The sequence below is a fragment of the Corylus avellana genome, chromosome ca6, assembly GCF_901000735.1.
Source record: "Corylus avellana chromosome ca6, CavTom2PMs-1.0".
Lineage (NCBI taxonomy): Eukaryota > Viridiplantae > Streptophyta > Magnoliopsida > Fagales > Betulaceae > Corylus > Corylus avellana.
Window position 1 is genome coordinate 22,676,450 of NC_081546.1, and position 13,692 is coordinate 22,690,141.

The window sequence follows — 13,692 nt, forward strand, 5'->3', positions numbered from 1 at the left end:
TATTTACTCTTTTGGGATTTACTTAATTAGCCATAATTGGTTGTCTTTCATTATATAAGCAGCTTCTACTTTTTGTGGTGTAACTTGATATCTAATTTGGTTATGCATACATATGCAAACATTTTTCATGCTTTCTCCCTGTAATACTGTTTACAATAAAATTTTCTGTTCGAATGAGACAATTTCTAATGTGCTCCAGTTTTGTTTTTGGTCTCTTTTCTATTATTGACTTCTGTGCATATCCAGGTGGCTGCTGTAGTACATAACGGATCCGTTGAGATGGTGGAGGCTCTCTACATTACAAACTGGGTTGGTAGCGTCCATTACTGTTAGATTGATTTATAACTAGAATCCGTAAAATTAAGCACTATTTTCACCTTTCTTGTATAATCTATTGCGCTTTATTTTAATGTAATTGATTTGCATGAACTAATGATCAGGGTATGACCTGGTTTAATATTTCTTTTGTTTTTTTCTTAATACTTGTCAATGCTTTGTCTTGAATGCATTCTTATAGATTTGAATAAGGGTCATAGTGCTCATTTACTTCTATTAATTGCAAGCTGGAGGATTGAATCTACTAAACCTCTTGGCAGAAAATAGTTTCTTTTGCATCCCAGTTATTAGATAGTTTGGAGCGGGTTTGTCATTCAGTTAATAATTTATTCTAGTTTTAGTAGTTAGTTATGGTGAGATTCTTGATAACTAAAGTTAATAAATTTGTATGAAATTTGATCTTAAATTCAGAAATGAAACTGGTTTGCATATGTAAGTAATTTGGTTCCCTGGGTCTGGGTCTGGGTCTGCGATCGATTGCACACGATTGTGCGATCGATCTCAACATCACAAACACCTTCTGGTACTGCGATCGATCGCACACATTGTGCGATCGATCGCAAAATCTCGAACACCTTCTGGTACTGCGATCGATCGTACACATTGTGCGATCGATCGTAGATTATTTTTTTTTAAAATTTTTTAGGACAATTAGGGTCCACTTTGTGGACGCTAATGGTTAACTATTAGCGTCCACTTTAAGTCGACGCTAATGGTTAACCATTAGCGTCGACTATGGGTTCCGTTTACATTACCTTTAGGGTCAAAAAATTGTGACTTTTAGGGTCCATAAAGTGGACGCTAAAAGTTATCAATAGGGTCGACCCTAAGCCGACGCTGATAGATAGTTTTTTATTTTTATTTTTTTAGGACCATTAGCGTCCACAAAGTGGACGCTAATGGTTAACTAATCAGCGTCCACTTTTATTTGGACGCTGATAGTTAATTTTTTTTAATTTTTTTTAGGACCATTAGGGTCCACTTTGTGGACGCTAATAGTTAACTATTAGCGTCCAATTTAAGTCGACGCTAATGGTTAACCATTAGCGTCGACTATGACTTTTTTTTACATCACTTTTAGGGTCAAAAAATGTGACTTTTAGGGTCGATAAAGTGGACGCTAAAAGTTATTATTAGGGTCGACTTGAAGTGGACGCTGATGATCACACGTATGAGCATTAGGGTCGGACTATTAGCGTCGACACTTTTAGGGTCCAAAAGTCGACGCTGTTGGCAACAGCGTCCACTTTAGGACTTTTAGGGTCGACTTTGAGTCGCCCCTAAAGACCTAATTTCTTGTAGTGGTTGAGGGGTCCAAACTGAGAGATTTTAAAGTTTGGAGTGGGGAAGATTTGTCAAATCGGGGTGAAAGTTCAGGGATCTTTAGGAAAATTACCATTTTTTTTTTCTGAATTGAATTGGGAAAATGTTACAGAGAAGGGTATTTCTCATTTTTGATCCTAATAGAAAAAAGAATGAGAGATCCTATGAAAGTGCTACCAAGTACGTATAAAGTGGATACCGACCCATTTTGCTAAAAGCATAGTGCCCAAACATATATATTACTAAGCTACTGTTCTTTGTTTCAGATATTAATGAGTGCGAAATTTCAAAGCCCTGCAATATAACATGCACCAACATTCCGGGCAGTTATAAATGTGGTTGTTCCAAGGGGTATGAAGGTGATGGGATGAAAAACGGAACAGGGTGTCGTCCTATCGTCAGCAATTCTAGGAGGATAGCTATTGAACTGGGTAAGTATATACATATATAAGAATAGTATTATAATTATTTAGGAAAAAATCATACTTCATAGGTTTTTATCTTATTTGAATTTAATCATTGGCTTTTCAATTTCAAGAATACCATCTTTAGCTTTTGGCCAAGTTTAAAATAGGTCATTGTGTCACTTCATTGTCAAAATTAACAATTTGTCATTTACTACATGTCTCATTTGATAAGTTATAAACACTCCAATACAAAGCCATGTCAATGAGTGTTTAATCATTCATAAAAAAAAATTAAAATAAAAGACCAAAAAAAAACCATTAGACTTAGATAAGCACAAAATTTGAAAACCTAAAGAACAAACTCATGGTAAGAAAGACTTTAGTTCCGTAGATTTGACATTGCACTTGGGTGTTGATGTAGTGTCCCAGAATTTTCAAAGCTATTTAAATAGATTATTTTGATAATGATGTTATTTTAATATCCATTGTAGCTAAGGATTTTAATTCTTGGGAAATTTATGAGTGTGGTAATTAGAGAATGGTAATTGGTGAAATAATAGGATAGTAAATGGTAGGTATAAGGATGGTAGAATAAGAAGGTAGAATAGTATAGGGTTGGTGAAATAGTATAGGGTTGGTGAAATAGTAAAATGAGGGTATAATTGTAAATTGAAGATAGAATGAGGGTATAATTGTAAATTGAAGGTAGAATAGTATAGGGTTGGTGAAATAGTATAGGGTTGGTGAAATAGTAAAATGAGGGTATAATTGTAAATTGAAGATAGAATGAGGGTATAATTGTAAATTGAAGGTAGTATAGGGTTGGTGAAATAGTATAGGGTTGGTGAAATAGTAAAATGAGGGTATAATTGTAAATTGACGGTAGAATAGTGTTTGATTTTCTCCTATAAATAGAGCTCTTCTCCTTCAGAATTTTCACCACTCATCTCCTCTCCCATCTCTTGTATATATTCTTCCTTCTTCCGCTTTTTACTCGGTCTTTCTTCTTTCTAAGAGTGTTTACTCAGAACAGAGAGAGAAAGGGCGAGACCAAGCGCTACAAGAAAGAAAGAACACAAGAGATAGCGGACTTTAGAAAGTAGTTTCAAAAGATATACTAGTGGTGTTAGTCATATTGGAGCAACTAGATTCCTTCATACCACTTTTAGCTTCAGTTTAGAGGTAAGTAAATTCACTACCCCTTCTAAAATTACTTCATGTCATGCTATTTATTCATTCTTTAGTAAATTGTAAATGATTATTTTATTTACGTATTATGAAGTTATGTTGCATGCATGAAGGATTTCTAAAAGAATTATTTAGAAAGTTTATATTTCTTTAAAGGCTTTTTAAGCACAACAAGTTTATATTTGGAAAAGTTTCCATTTTAAGAAAAGAAAGTTGAGAAATGATGATGATTATAAGAAAGAAAAAAAAGATGATAAACCCTCCTACATGTTGCCCTAAGATGCATCAAAAGAAGTACAAAGAAAAGTACAAGAGATGAGATAAATGTTTATGAAATGAGGGCACATGTATGGAGGAGAGTATTTTTGGCCCCAAGATAAGATAAGATGAGAGTTCGGTACCGATACTCGGATGGAGGCGAAACCACTGAAGGAGGCTATGCCAGAAGGTGGTATTCCATCAACCAGACCGTTGAGTGCACCAAGAAAGAGTTAATTGACGGTCGGGCATGGCTGTGGCCACAGTTCAGTGCCATGGTCACAAGGACCCGCAACCCTCGTGCACAGGGGTAATAGTGTACATGGGCCTTATTATGAGAAAATGATACTATATTTTCAACGAAGATATGCTAAGATGATTTACAAAGATTATTTATAATGATGCATTATGATGATGATTTATAAAGATGATTTACAACGATGATCTATTACTAGATGTAATAGTATGTATATGTTACGGGAGATGCAACCGTACATACAGATATTATTATGGCTAGAATTATATTTATTTGCGAAAATGATTTTCAAAACTGAGAACAAGGAGTAAAACTATTTATGGTTGTGGATTTTACTTGCTGGGCCCCTTTGGGCTCATTCAGTTTTATTTCTTGTTTTCAGGTAGAAAGGATGCTGGAATAGGAGGCCGGAATGGGGTGGGAATAATTATTAATTTTCAAAGTCTTTTCATATAAGTTATTGTAATGATATGATATTCCGCAACTAAAGTTTAATGTTTTCTAATTTCGCTTGTAATAAAATCTCTTGAATAATGTTTTATACATTTTTCGTATCCTTTAAAATCTAGTACTCTGATAGACCTTATAGATCTTTGCAAGAACTTTTGTTGAAAAAGAAGAAAAGTGACAAACTCAGCCTTAACGGGCTGGGGATGTTACAATTTTGGTATCAGAGCAAAGGTTATAAGGTTCTGGCAGACTTTTCAAAAAAAAAAAAAAAAAAAATTTGGGGGGTTAATGAGAAGCCACATTCCGGCCAAGTAGAGTGTGCATTGTTGTGTGGTCTCTAATAAATGATGCATGAGCATTTTTCTAATGGTTAATTTTTTTTGTTAAAAAAAAAAAAAAAAAAAAAATCATCCTAGTGTGATTAATTTGGAGGATTTTATTATTGTGATCATGTTAATGACGGAGATGAATTTTTATTTTATAGATAGGTTGTGATCTATAGTATCTGCCTATTTGGATTTGCGGCAGTTTTCTAGAGTATCGATTGATAATGGTATATTTTAAGGTGTCTCGAGGATTTAGAAAAGATTATTGATCATGATTTCAAAATCGTATGATGATTTTATAGATTTAGGTTGCGAGCTAATTTGTGAAATTAATTTGATGACAAAATGGTTTTATTGATTTAGGTTGTGAGACAAATGGTGTAAGTGACTTAGTAACGAATGGTCTTATGGATGTCGGTTGTGAAATGATTCTTGAACTGAATTAATGATATAAGAGTTTATATGAGTTTTTGGTAATGGCTAAGGTTTGGTCGATGACAATAATGATACTATGATTGATGTTATAATATATGGATTGATGAATAAGGATTACGTAGTGGCATGAAGTGAATGCCTAAGTATTGCAGGGATAAATGCAAATAAGGTATACCCTAGAATCTATAAGATATTTTGAGATATAAAGTTGTGGTTTAAGGATTTTGATATTTTCAAATGATTGTGATGACTTTAAGGTACAATTCACGAAATCTTTGAGGTGATTCTTAGAATTTGAGGTGTTAGGTTTTCTGTAATTGAGGTAAATTATATTGAAGTGATGCTTAAAGTTTTGAGGATGAATTGATGCTCCTAGGTTGTGGATAATATTTAAATTTTGAGGCATTAGTGGATATGAAATTATGAGAAATTTTAGTTACATGCCAAAGCTTTTGATATAATTTTCTTTTACTAAGTAAAGATAATGGATTATTATTCTTGAGGTAAATTGAAGCATAAAGGTAAGAGTTGAAAGACAATATAATACAGTGATATAATATAGTGACATGATCTAAATTTCTCTTATAAGATATATGTTCAATGATATTAAGGTATTTTAGAGGTTGAAAACATGTGATGGTGCATACTTAGATGTTTTATTGAGTGATTAACTTTTTTAAACAGATTGTTTGTTTAAAGGAAGTTATTACAATGACAGAATGATTTCATAATGAATATTGAATGAGCACTGAATGATTACGAAAAGAAATGTTTGGAGAACAAGCTCCTTATAATATTACATACCAGTGTCCATAAAAAAAAAAAAAAAAAAAAAAAAAAAAAAGGAGAAGGGAATTTGTTGCATAAAGAGATACGTGGTAATGATGAGCAGATGATTCCTCAGAGCTGCTCCAGGAAGATTATTTCTGCACAGAGAAAACCTAGTATGAGCATAATCGTATATTTATATAATTGAATTATCAAAGAGAATATTTATTTCTAATGAGGTACCTGACTAGAGCGTGTGCGGAGAGACTTGCAACACCCCTGAACATCGACCCGGAGTTTTTCGTGCTGTCGCTGGAGACGTTCGGTATTCTTCTCCATTTCTAGCATCTTTGGTCCCAAGTATTCTGCGTAAGATAACATCATTTTTTTCAGCTGAGTATTCTCCTGCTTCAAATCCACGTGTTTTCGTTTGTAGTATTTGAGCAGTCGCTGTAAGACCCCGATTTGGTTTCTTGAGACTTTCAGCTCAACATTTCTGGCACTCAAACGTTGTGCCATGTCAGAAACTGAAGCAGCACCTTGGATACTGAATGCCAATGAATTATTAATAGCATCAGTATCCGACCTATCAGCTAAGAACGTTTGATCCCGTGGAATTACGAAACCTTTGGCCACTGCTACAGCAGTAGAATCATGGAGCATGACAGAATCGTGAATAGTGATAGGACGATTGTCAAAGACAAAAGTTGGCTGCCATACGTTAGGATATGCAGCAGGTTCATTAGGGTGTGTAACAGGTACGACGGGATGAATAGCAGACACTTCAGGGGGAACAACAGGCACCTCCAGTTGCACGTCAGGCATAACAATGGGTTGTGCTGCAAGAGCAACATTCAAATCGAGGTTGTTAACGGATGATGATGATGCTCCCATATTTAGGAGAGTAAGGAAAAATAGTTGAGAATACGAAGAAATTGGGAGAGATGAAGTACTGAGAAGAGACTAAGCGTTAGGAACTGAAGAAATTTTTGTGAAGTTTCTGGAAGCAGCAGACGAGTGGCTTTAAAGGAATTTTTCACTTCAGGTGAAATAAACAGTAAACAACAAAGCGTTAGGCGACCTCGGGCCGCGATGGAAATTTTGTCAAAAGATCCCGTGGAAGTAGGATCTTGTCTCCTGTCATAAATTCGACTGAGCTCATTTTTCAAACCCACTGTTCAATCAACGACTTCAAATATCATGCGTGGGCAACTGAATGAATTGTCATGCCAACGCGCACCACGCGCTCGTTCATTATCCAGAAACCCTTCCTATAAATTCACACCTCTTTCTCCATTGCAACACATGCCTTCTGATCATACCCCTTCGCCTGAAATCTTCTGTTAATAGCCTTCCATACAATGAAAGCTCGACTTTTCCTCCTAGTTGAGCATATCCTCAAGAGAAAAATGCAGCCTCACGATTTGATTCACAAACCCAACACCTTATACTCTCAGTAGTAAACCATTGAAGCAAGATTATCGTTGATCATGTCCTGAGGAAGCAAGATTATCCTTGATCATGCTTCTCAGGCTAAATATCTCTCTTTTCTTCTCAGTCTTCGTAAATGACAGAAGAGAGAGAGCATCCGATGTGGGTATTTTGAAAGTCTCACATACATGCCATGTCCTGAAATGCTTTTCAAATCTTCATTTCTAGAAAGCAACAGGACTATCTTTCTCTCTTTCTCTTCTTGACCTTGCAAGACCCAAGGGAGAGAAATTATAGCATGAGTGTTTTGGGACATCCAGCTTGGAAACTTACCCATATCCTACTTTGCTTGCTTATCAATTTCATCTCTAGCACGCAGCAAGCACAATATGTATTAGTCAAGAATGGATGAGAATCTTACATTTGATGTAATCGTGTATTTCGTTTGAGTTGAAATCATAATTACGAGTTTCTATTGTTGAGTTATGATTTATCAAGTAAAGATGTAGTACTGAAAGATTTTCGCTGATATTGTAGCATCAACACAAAAGTTGGGATGAGAAAATAGAAACGGTTGTGTATTTAGAATGAATCGAATTATGATGTCATTTCTGAGGTATATTCATGTAATGATGTTTTTGGAAAATATAAACTGTAGAATGTTGGTGCTATTTACTTTTACAGGTTTATGATGGTGAGAAGTTAATAATTATTAGAGCATCATATTAAAATTTCGTATGCATGATTTGGAATACTGAGATACTAAAGAGAATATAGGCGGGAATGATTTTTACACCTTTTTGATAAGATTGATTAAATTAGATCGAGAGAATTATTGCAGGCTTGAAATGAGGACTATGATGTTTGGAGGTATGAACTATTGATCACATGATTTATTAATTTGATGTTTAAACCTTGATTGTAGACTGTTGATGAATAACTCGATTGTTGTTATTGAGGTTGGAAAGAAACAATGGAAAAGATTTTGAGGTAAGATTTTAGTGTGAATTGATGAATGATTGCAGAAATTGAGACTTTAGACTGTGAATAAGATTTACTCATAGAAGAAGGAGATGGAATTTCAATATGATAAAAGAGAGTAAGCTTTGATGAAGGATTGAAAGGAATATTATCTGAATCCCTCAACTTGAAGATTGGACGATAATATTATAGGTTTTAATTTCGAGGACGAAATTCTAATAAGGAGGGAAGATTGTAGTGTCCCAGAATTTTCAAAGCTATTTAAATAGATTATTTTGATAATGATGTTATTTTAATATCCATTGTAGCTAAGGATTTTAATTCTTGGGAAATTTATGAGAGTGGTAATTAGAGAATGGTAATTGGTGAAATAGTAAAATGAGGGTATAATTGTAAATTGAAGATAGAATGAGGGTATAATTGTAAATTGAAGGTAGAATAGTATAGGGTTGGTGAAATAGTATAGGGTTGGTGAAATAGTAAAATGAGGGTATAATTGTAAATTGAAGATAGAATGAGGGCATAATTGTAAATTGAAGGTAGAATAGTATAGGGTTGGTGAAATAGTATAGGGTTGGTGAAATAGTAAAATGAGGGTATAATTGTAAATTGACGGTAGAATAGTGTTTGATTTTCTCCTATAAATAGAGCTCTTCTCCTTCAGAATTTTCACCACTCATCTCCTCCCCCATCTCTTGCATATATTCTTCCTTCTTCCGCTTTTTACTCGGTCTTTCTTCTTTCTAAGAGTGTTTACTCAGAACAGAGAGAGAAAGGGCTAGACCAAGCGCTACAAGAAAGAAAGAACACAAGAGATAGCGGACTTTAGAAATTAGTTTCAAAAGATATACTAGTGGTGTTAGTCATATTGGAGCAACTAAATTCCTTCATACCACTTTCAGCTTCAGTCTAGAGGTAAGTAAATTCACTACCCCTTCTAAAATTACTTCATGTCATGCTATTTATATGTTCTTGTATCAAATTGTAAATGATTATTTTATTTACGTATTATGAAGATATGTTGCATGCATGAAGGATTTCTAAAAGAATTATTTAGAAAGTTTATATTTCTTTAAAGGATTTTTAAGCACCACAAGTTTATATTTGGAAAAGTTTTCATTTTAAGAAAAGAAAGTCGAGAAATGATGATGATTATAAGAAAGAAAAATGATGATAAACCCTCCTACATGTTGCCCTAAGATGCATCAAAAGAAGTACAAAGAAAAGTACAAGAGATGAGATAAATGTTTATGAAATGAGGGCACATGGATGGAGGAGAGTATTTTTGGCCCCAAGATAAGTAAAGATGAGAGGAGTTCGGTACCGATACTCGGATGGAGGCGAAACCACTGAAGGAGGCTATGCCAGAAGGTGGTATTCCATCAACAGACCGTTGAGTGCACCAAGAAAAAGAGTTAATTGGCGGTCGGGCATGGCTGAGGCCACAGTTCAGTGCCATGGTCACAAGGACCCGCAACCCTCGTGCACAGGGGTAATAGTGTACATGGGCCTTATTATGAGAAAATGATACTATATTTTCAACGAAGATATGCTAAGATGATTTACAAAGATTATTTATAATGATGCATTATGATGATGATTTATAAAGATGATTTACAACGATGATCTATTACTAGAGGTAATAGTATGTATATGTTACGGGAGATGCAACCGTACATACAGATATTATTATGGCTAGAATTATATTTATTTGCGAAAATGATTTTCAAAACTGAGAACAAGGAGTAAAACTATTTATGGTTGTGGATTTTACTTGCTGGGCCCCCTTTGGGCTCATTCAGTTTTATTTCTTGTTTTCAGGTAGAAAGGATGCTGGAATAGGAGGCCGGAATGGGGTGGGAATAATTATTAATTTTCAAAGTCTTTTCATATAAGTTATTGTAATGATATGATATTCCGCAACTAAAGTTTAATGTTTTCTAATTTCGCTTGTAATAAAATCTCTTGAATAATGTTTTATACATTTTTCGTATCTTTTAAAATCAAGTACTCTGATAGACCTTATAGATCTTTGCAAGAATTTTTGTTGAAAAAGAAGAAAAGTGGCAAACTCAGCCTTAACGGGCTGGGGGTGTTACAGTTGAGATAGATGTTGATGTGTCAAATGAGACACATGTGACATATAACAAATTTTTAATTTTGATGGTAAAGTGTGATAGAGAGACCTATTTTAAACTTAGGCAAAATTTAAAGACCTTATTCTTGAAATTGAAAATTCAAGGACTAAATACCAAATCAGATGAAAGCGTAAGGACTAAAAATGATTTTTCCCTAATTTTTTAGACCAATTCCTTTTTTTTTTATTTGTTTGCCTCGAGTGAAAAAACTCTTCCCAAAACTAAAATATTAATAAACAACTTAAAACGTATAATATTTAATTTAATTTTTACCTTTATGTCACTTCAAATTCTTTTTTTTTTTTTTTTTGAATATTTTTAAATTAAAAATGAATAAATAAACGCCACCCACTACACATTATTCAACATTTTGTATATTTTAACACGAAACTGCATATAAATATTTTGACATTTGATCCGCTTTTAAAAAAGTCGCTCAATTTTAATAATATTAATCCAAGGGAATTAGTCGTTTTTCACTCGTTAATTTCTTCTGTTACATTTTCTATCAGGATTCTAATATAAGCCACTTGAAATATCAGCTATATCCTTACATTAAAGATTATAAAACAAAGGTTTTAAGAAAGTGTAACAAAAAGACAGTTAACAAATTGAGGTTAACCACCCTAGCACTCCTAAAGACATTTAAAGTTTGTCTAACAACTCCTAGGACTTTTAAAGTTTGTCTAGCTATTGAAATCATTTTTGAAACCCCTTCAGGAATGGTATAACCACCCCTATAGATGCAATAGAAAAGTGCGAGCTCAAAAGGTAAACACGTTAACTTAAGAGAAGACTAGAATCCATTAGGAAGAACTAGAATCCAAAGATTTGGAATCCACTAATAAAATATGGTGAAAACTCTCTAATAGAGATAAAGTTTTAATTATCCAACAAATTAACAATTATTAAAAGTAAGTCAAAATAATACTTTTTTTTTTTTTTTTGTTTGTTTTTTTTTTTTTTTCTCTTTTCTCTTTTGAGGAGAATGCTGGGTGTTTTTGTGTTCTCATTGTATTAGGTGGATATTATTTTTTTTAAAAAGCATAAAAAAAAATAATAATAAAAATTGACCCTTATTTTTCTCATTAATTTTTAAAAAATAATATTAATTTAGGACCAAGAGAACACCTAACATTTTTTTTTTTAAAAAAAAAAAAAAAAAAATTAATTAAAACCTAATCCTAATAATGAAATATTACAAAACTACCTTTAGAAAGAAACGAAACACAACGAAATTCACTAGAAAAAATGTAGCCATCAAGTTGTACGCCAGATTAGTCAAAGTGGTGGTCGATTGATGTATCGACCACCTTGGAATTTTTTTTCAGCCGACGGATCTTCAACACACTAGGATAAGTTATTGTTAAAAAAAGTTTAAAAGTTGATTGAAACGGATATGTATTAGCATTGTGAAATAGTTATGAGATAACAATGTAGTATATAACATTACTTATTAATCTTGCCAAAGTATATGTTGTAACAAAGACAATGGTATTGATTTTGATCCAAATGCATGTTTTAACATTTGTAGGCGTTAGCATAGGCCTCTCAGTATTGCTCGTGGGAGGGTTTTTGATATACTGGGGACGGAAAAGAAGAAATCTCATCAAGCTCAAGGAGAAATTATTCCAACAAAATGGTGGCTTAATATTACAACAACAACTCTCAAATCACAGAGGCTCTATAGAGCCAACAAAAATCTTTAGCATAGAAGAGCTTAAAAGGGCCACTAACAACTACGATGAGAGTAGGATTCTTGGCCAAGGTGGTAACGGAATTGTTTATAAAGGAGTATTACCAGGTAACAGAGTAGTTGCCATTAAGAAGTCTAAAGGGTTTGATCATAACCAAGCTAAGCAATTCATAAACGAGGTGTTTTTACTTACCCAAATCAACCATAGGAATGTGGTTAAGCTATTAGGATGTTGCCTTGAAACAGAAGTACCCTTATTAGTTTATGAATTCATTGGAAATGTGACACTTTTTTACCACATTCATGATAAAAGTCCCTCGTCCTCACTTACATGGGAAAATCGTTTGAAGATAGCAGGAGAAACTGCAGGTGCACTTGCATACTTACACTCTGAAGCTTCTATGCCAATTATTCATAGAGATGTAAAAACTGCAAATATACTTCTAGATGATAACCTCATTGCAAAAGTGGCTGACTTCGGAGCTTCAAGGCAAATTTCTCTTGATCAAACAAAGGTAACCACTTTAGTGCAGGGAACTTTTGGGTACTTGGACCCAGAGTATTTCCATACTGGCCAACTAACAGAGAAAAGTGATGTCTACAGCTTTGGTGTTGTTTTGGCAGAGCTATTGACAAGTAGGAAGGTAATTTTTTCCGATGAGACAGGAAGTGATAGAAATCTTTCTATGTCATTTGTTTCTACAGTGAAAGAGGATCGCCTATTGCAAATTCTTGACGATCACATTATAAACGAGGACAATATTGAGGACCTAAAGGAAGTGGCTAATCTTGTAAAGAGGTGCTTAAGTGTAAGAGGAGAGGATAGACCCTCTATGAAGGAAGTGGCAATGGAGCTGGAGGGTTTGAGAATTATGAAAAAACGTCAATGGGAAAAGGCCGATCTCTATGTAGAAGAGACTGAGAACTTGCTCACTGAACCTGAACACTATTTTAGCATTGATGTTGGCACAGGTTGTTCTTCTACCGACACAACTACTGGGTACGATAGCATAAGAAACCATCCATTGCAACAACCAGATGACGGCAGATAGTATAGCTGAGACAGAAGATCATTTAGTAAATGTGTTGTTAGTGTGTGAGATGCCATGTGTCTGTGCGCCTATTACCTAGCTGTTATATAAAAATATGTGTTACCTGCATTCTTTTTTGCTCTAATGATGAACATTTGCATCATTTGATAAAATCAATTATTTATATATCTAATTTTTGTACTATATATTAGGCATATGACTATAAATGGAAATCCCATGTTTTGCTTAGACCATTTCAAGCTGATGCTCAAAAACTCGTAGATATGTTGTATATATAAAAACATTGGCCGAATTGGAAATTTTTTTGCCAAGTTGTTTCGATTTGTTCAAATTAAATTTTGTTAAGGGAAGGTTGAGATTTTTTAAATTATATATATATTTTATTATGGATAATATCTATTATAATTTCATAGGTATTAATGTGGCAGTCGATGGTTTCGTCAAAAAATTACATGGATCATAAAAGCAAGGTGCATGGGTCTATTGTAATTTTTGCGTGCGACAAAAAATTTTGTGTACATTTTTATACTACAGAAAACTTGATGCAAATCGGTATAACCCCGTAGGTTGATGTTTCATCTTTTGCTAAATAAAAATCACTTGGCAAGAGAAACAAATAAATGGAAAATAGTTAATATTAATTACAC

General features: G+C 33.8%; 1 protein-coding gene across 1 annotated transcript; it reads left to right on the top strand.

Annotated features, from left to right (window-relative positions):
* Nucleotides 1-11,788: 11,788 nt before the first annotated feature.
* Nucleotides 11,789-13,045, top strand: LOC132185394 (wall-associated receptor kinase 3-like). Its single transcript, XM_059599173.1, has one exon. The coding sequence runs from the start codon at nucleotides 11,789-11,791 to the stop codon at nucleotides 13,043-13,045; it is 1,257 nt and encodes a 418-aa protein (XP_059455156.1).
* The last annotated feature ends 647 nt before the right edge of the window (nucleotides 13,046-13,692 follow it).

What these genes read in the sequence shown, in the direction of transcription:
- LOC132185394 (XM_059599173.1), top strand. Translation starts at nt 11,789, where the DNA reads ATGGTATTGATTTTGATCCAAATGCATGTTTTAACATTTGTAGGCGTT.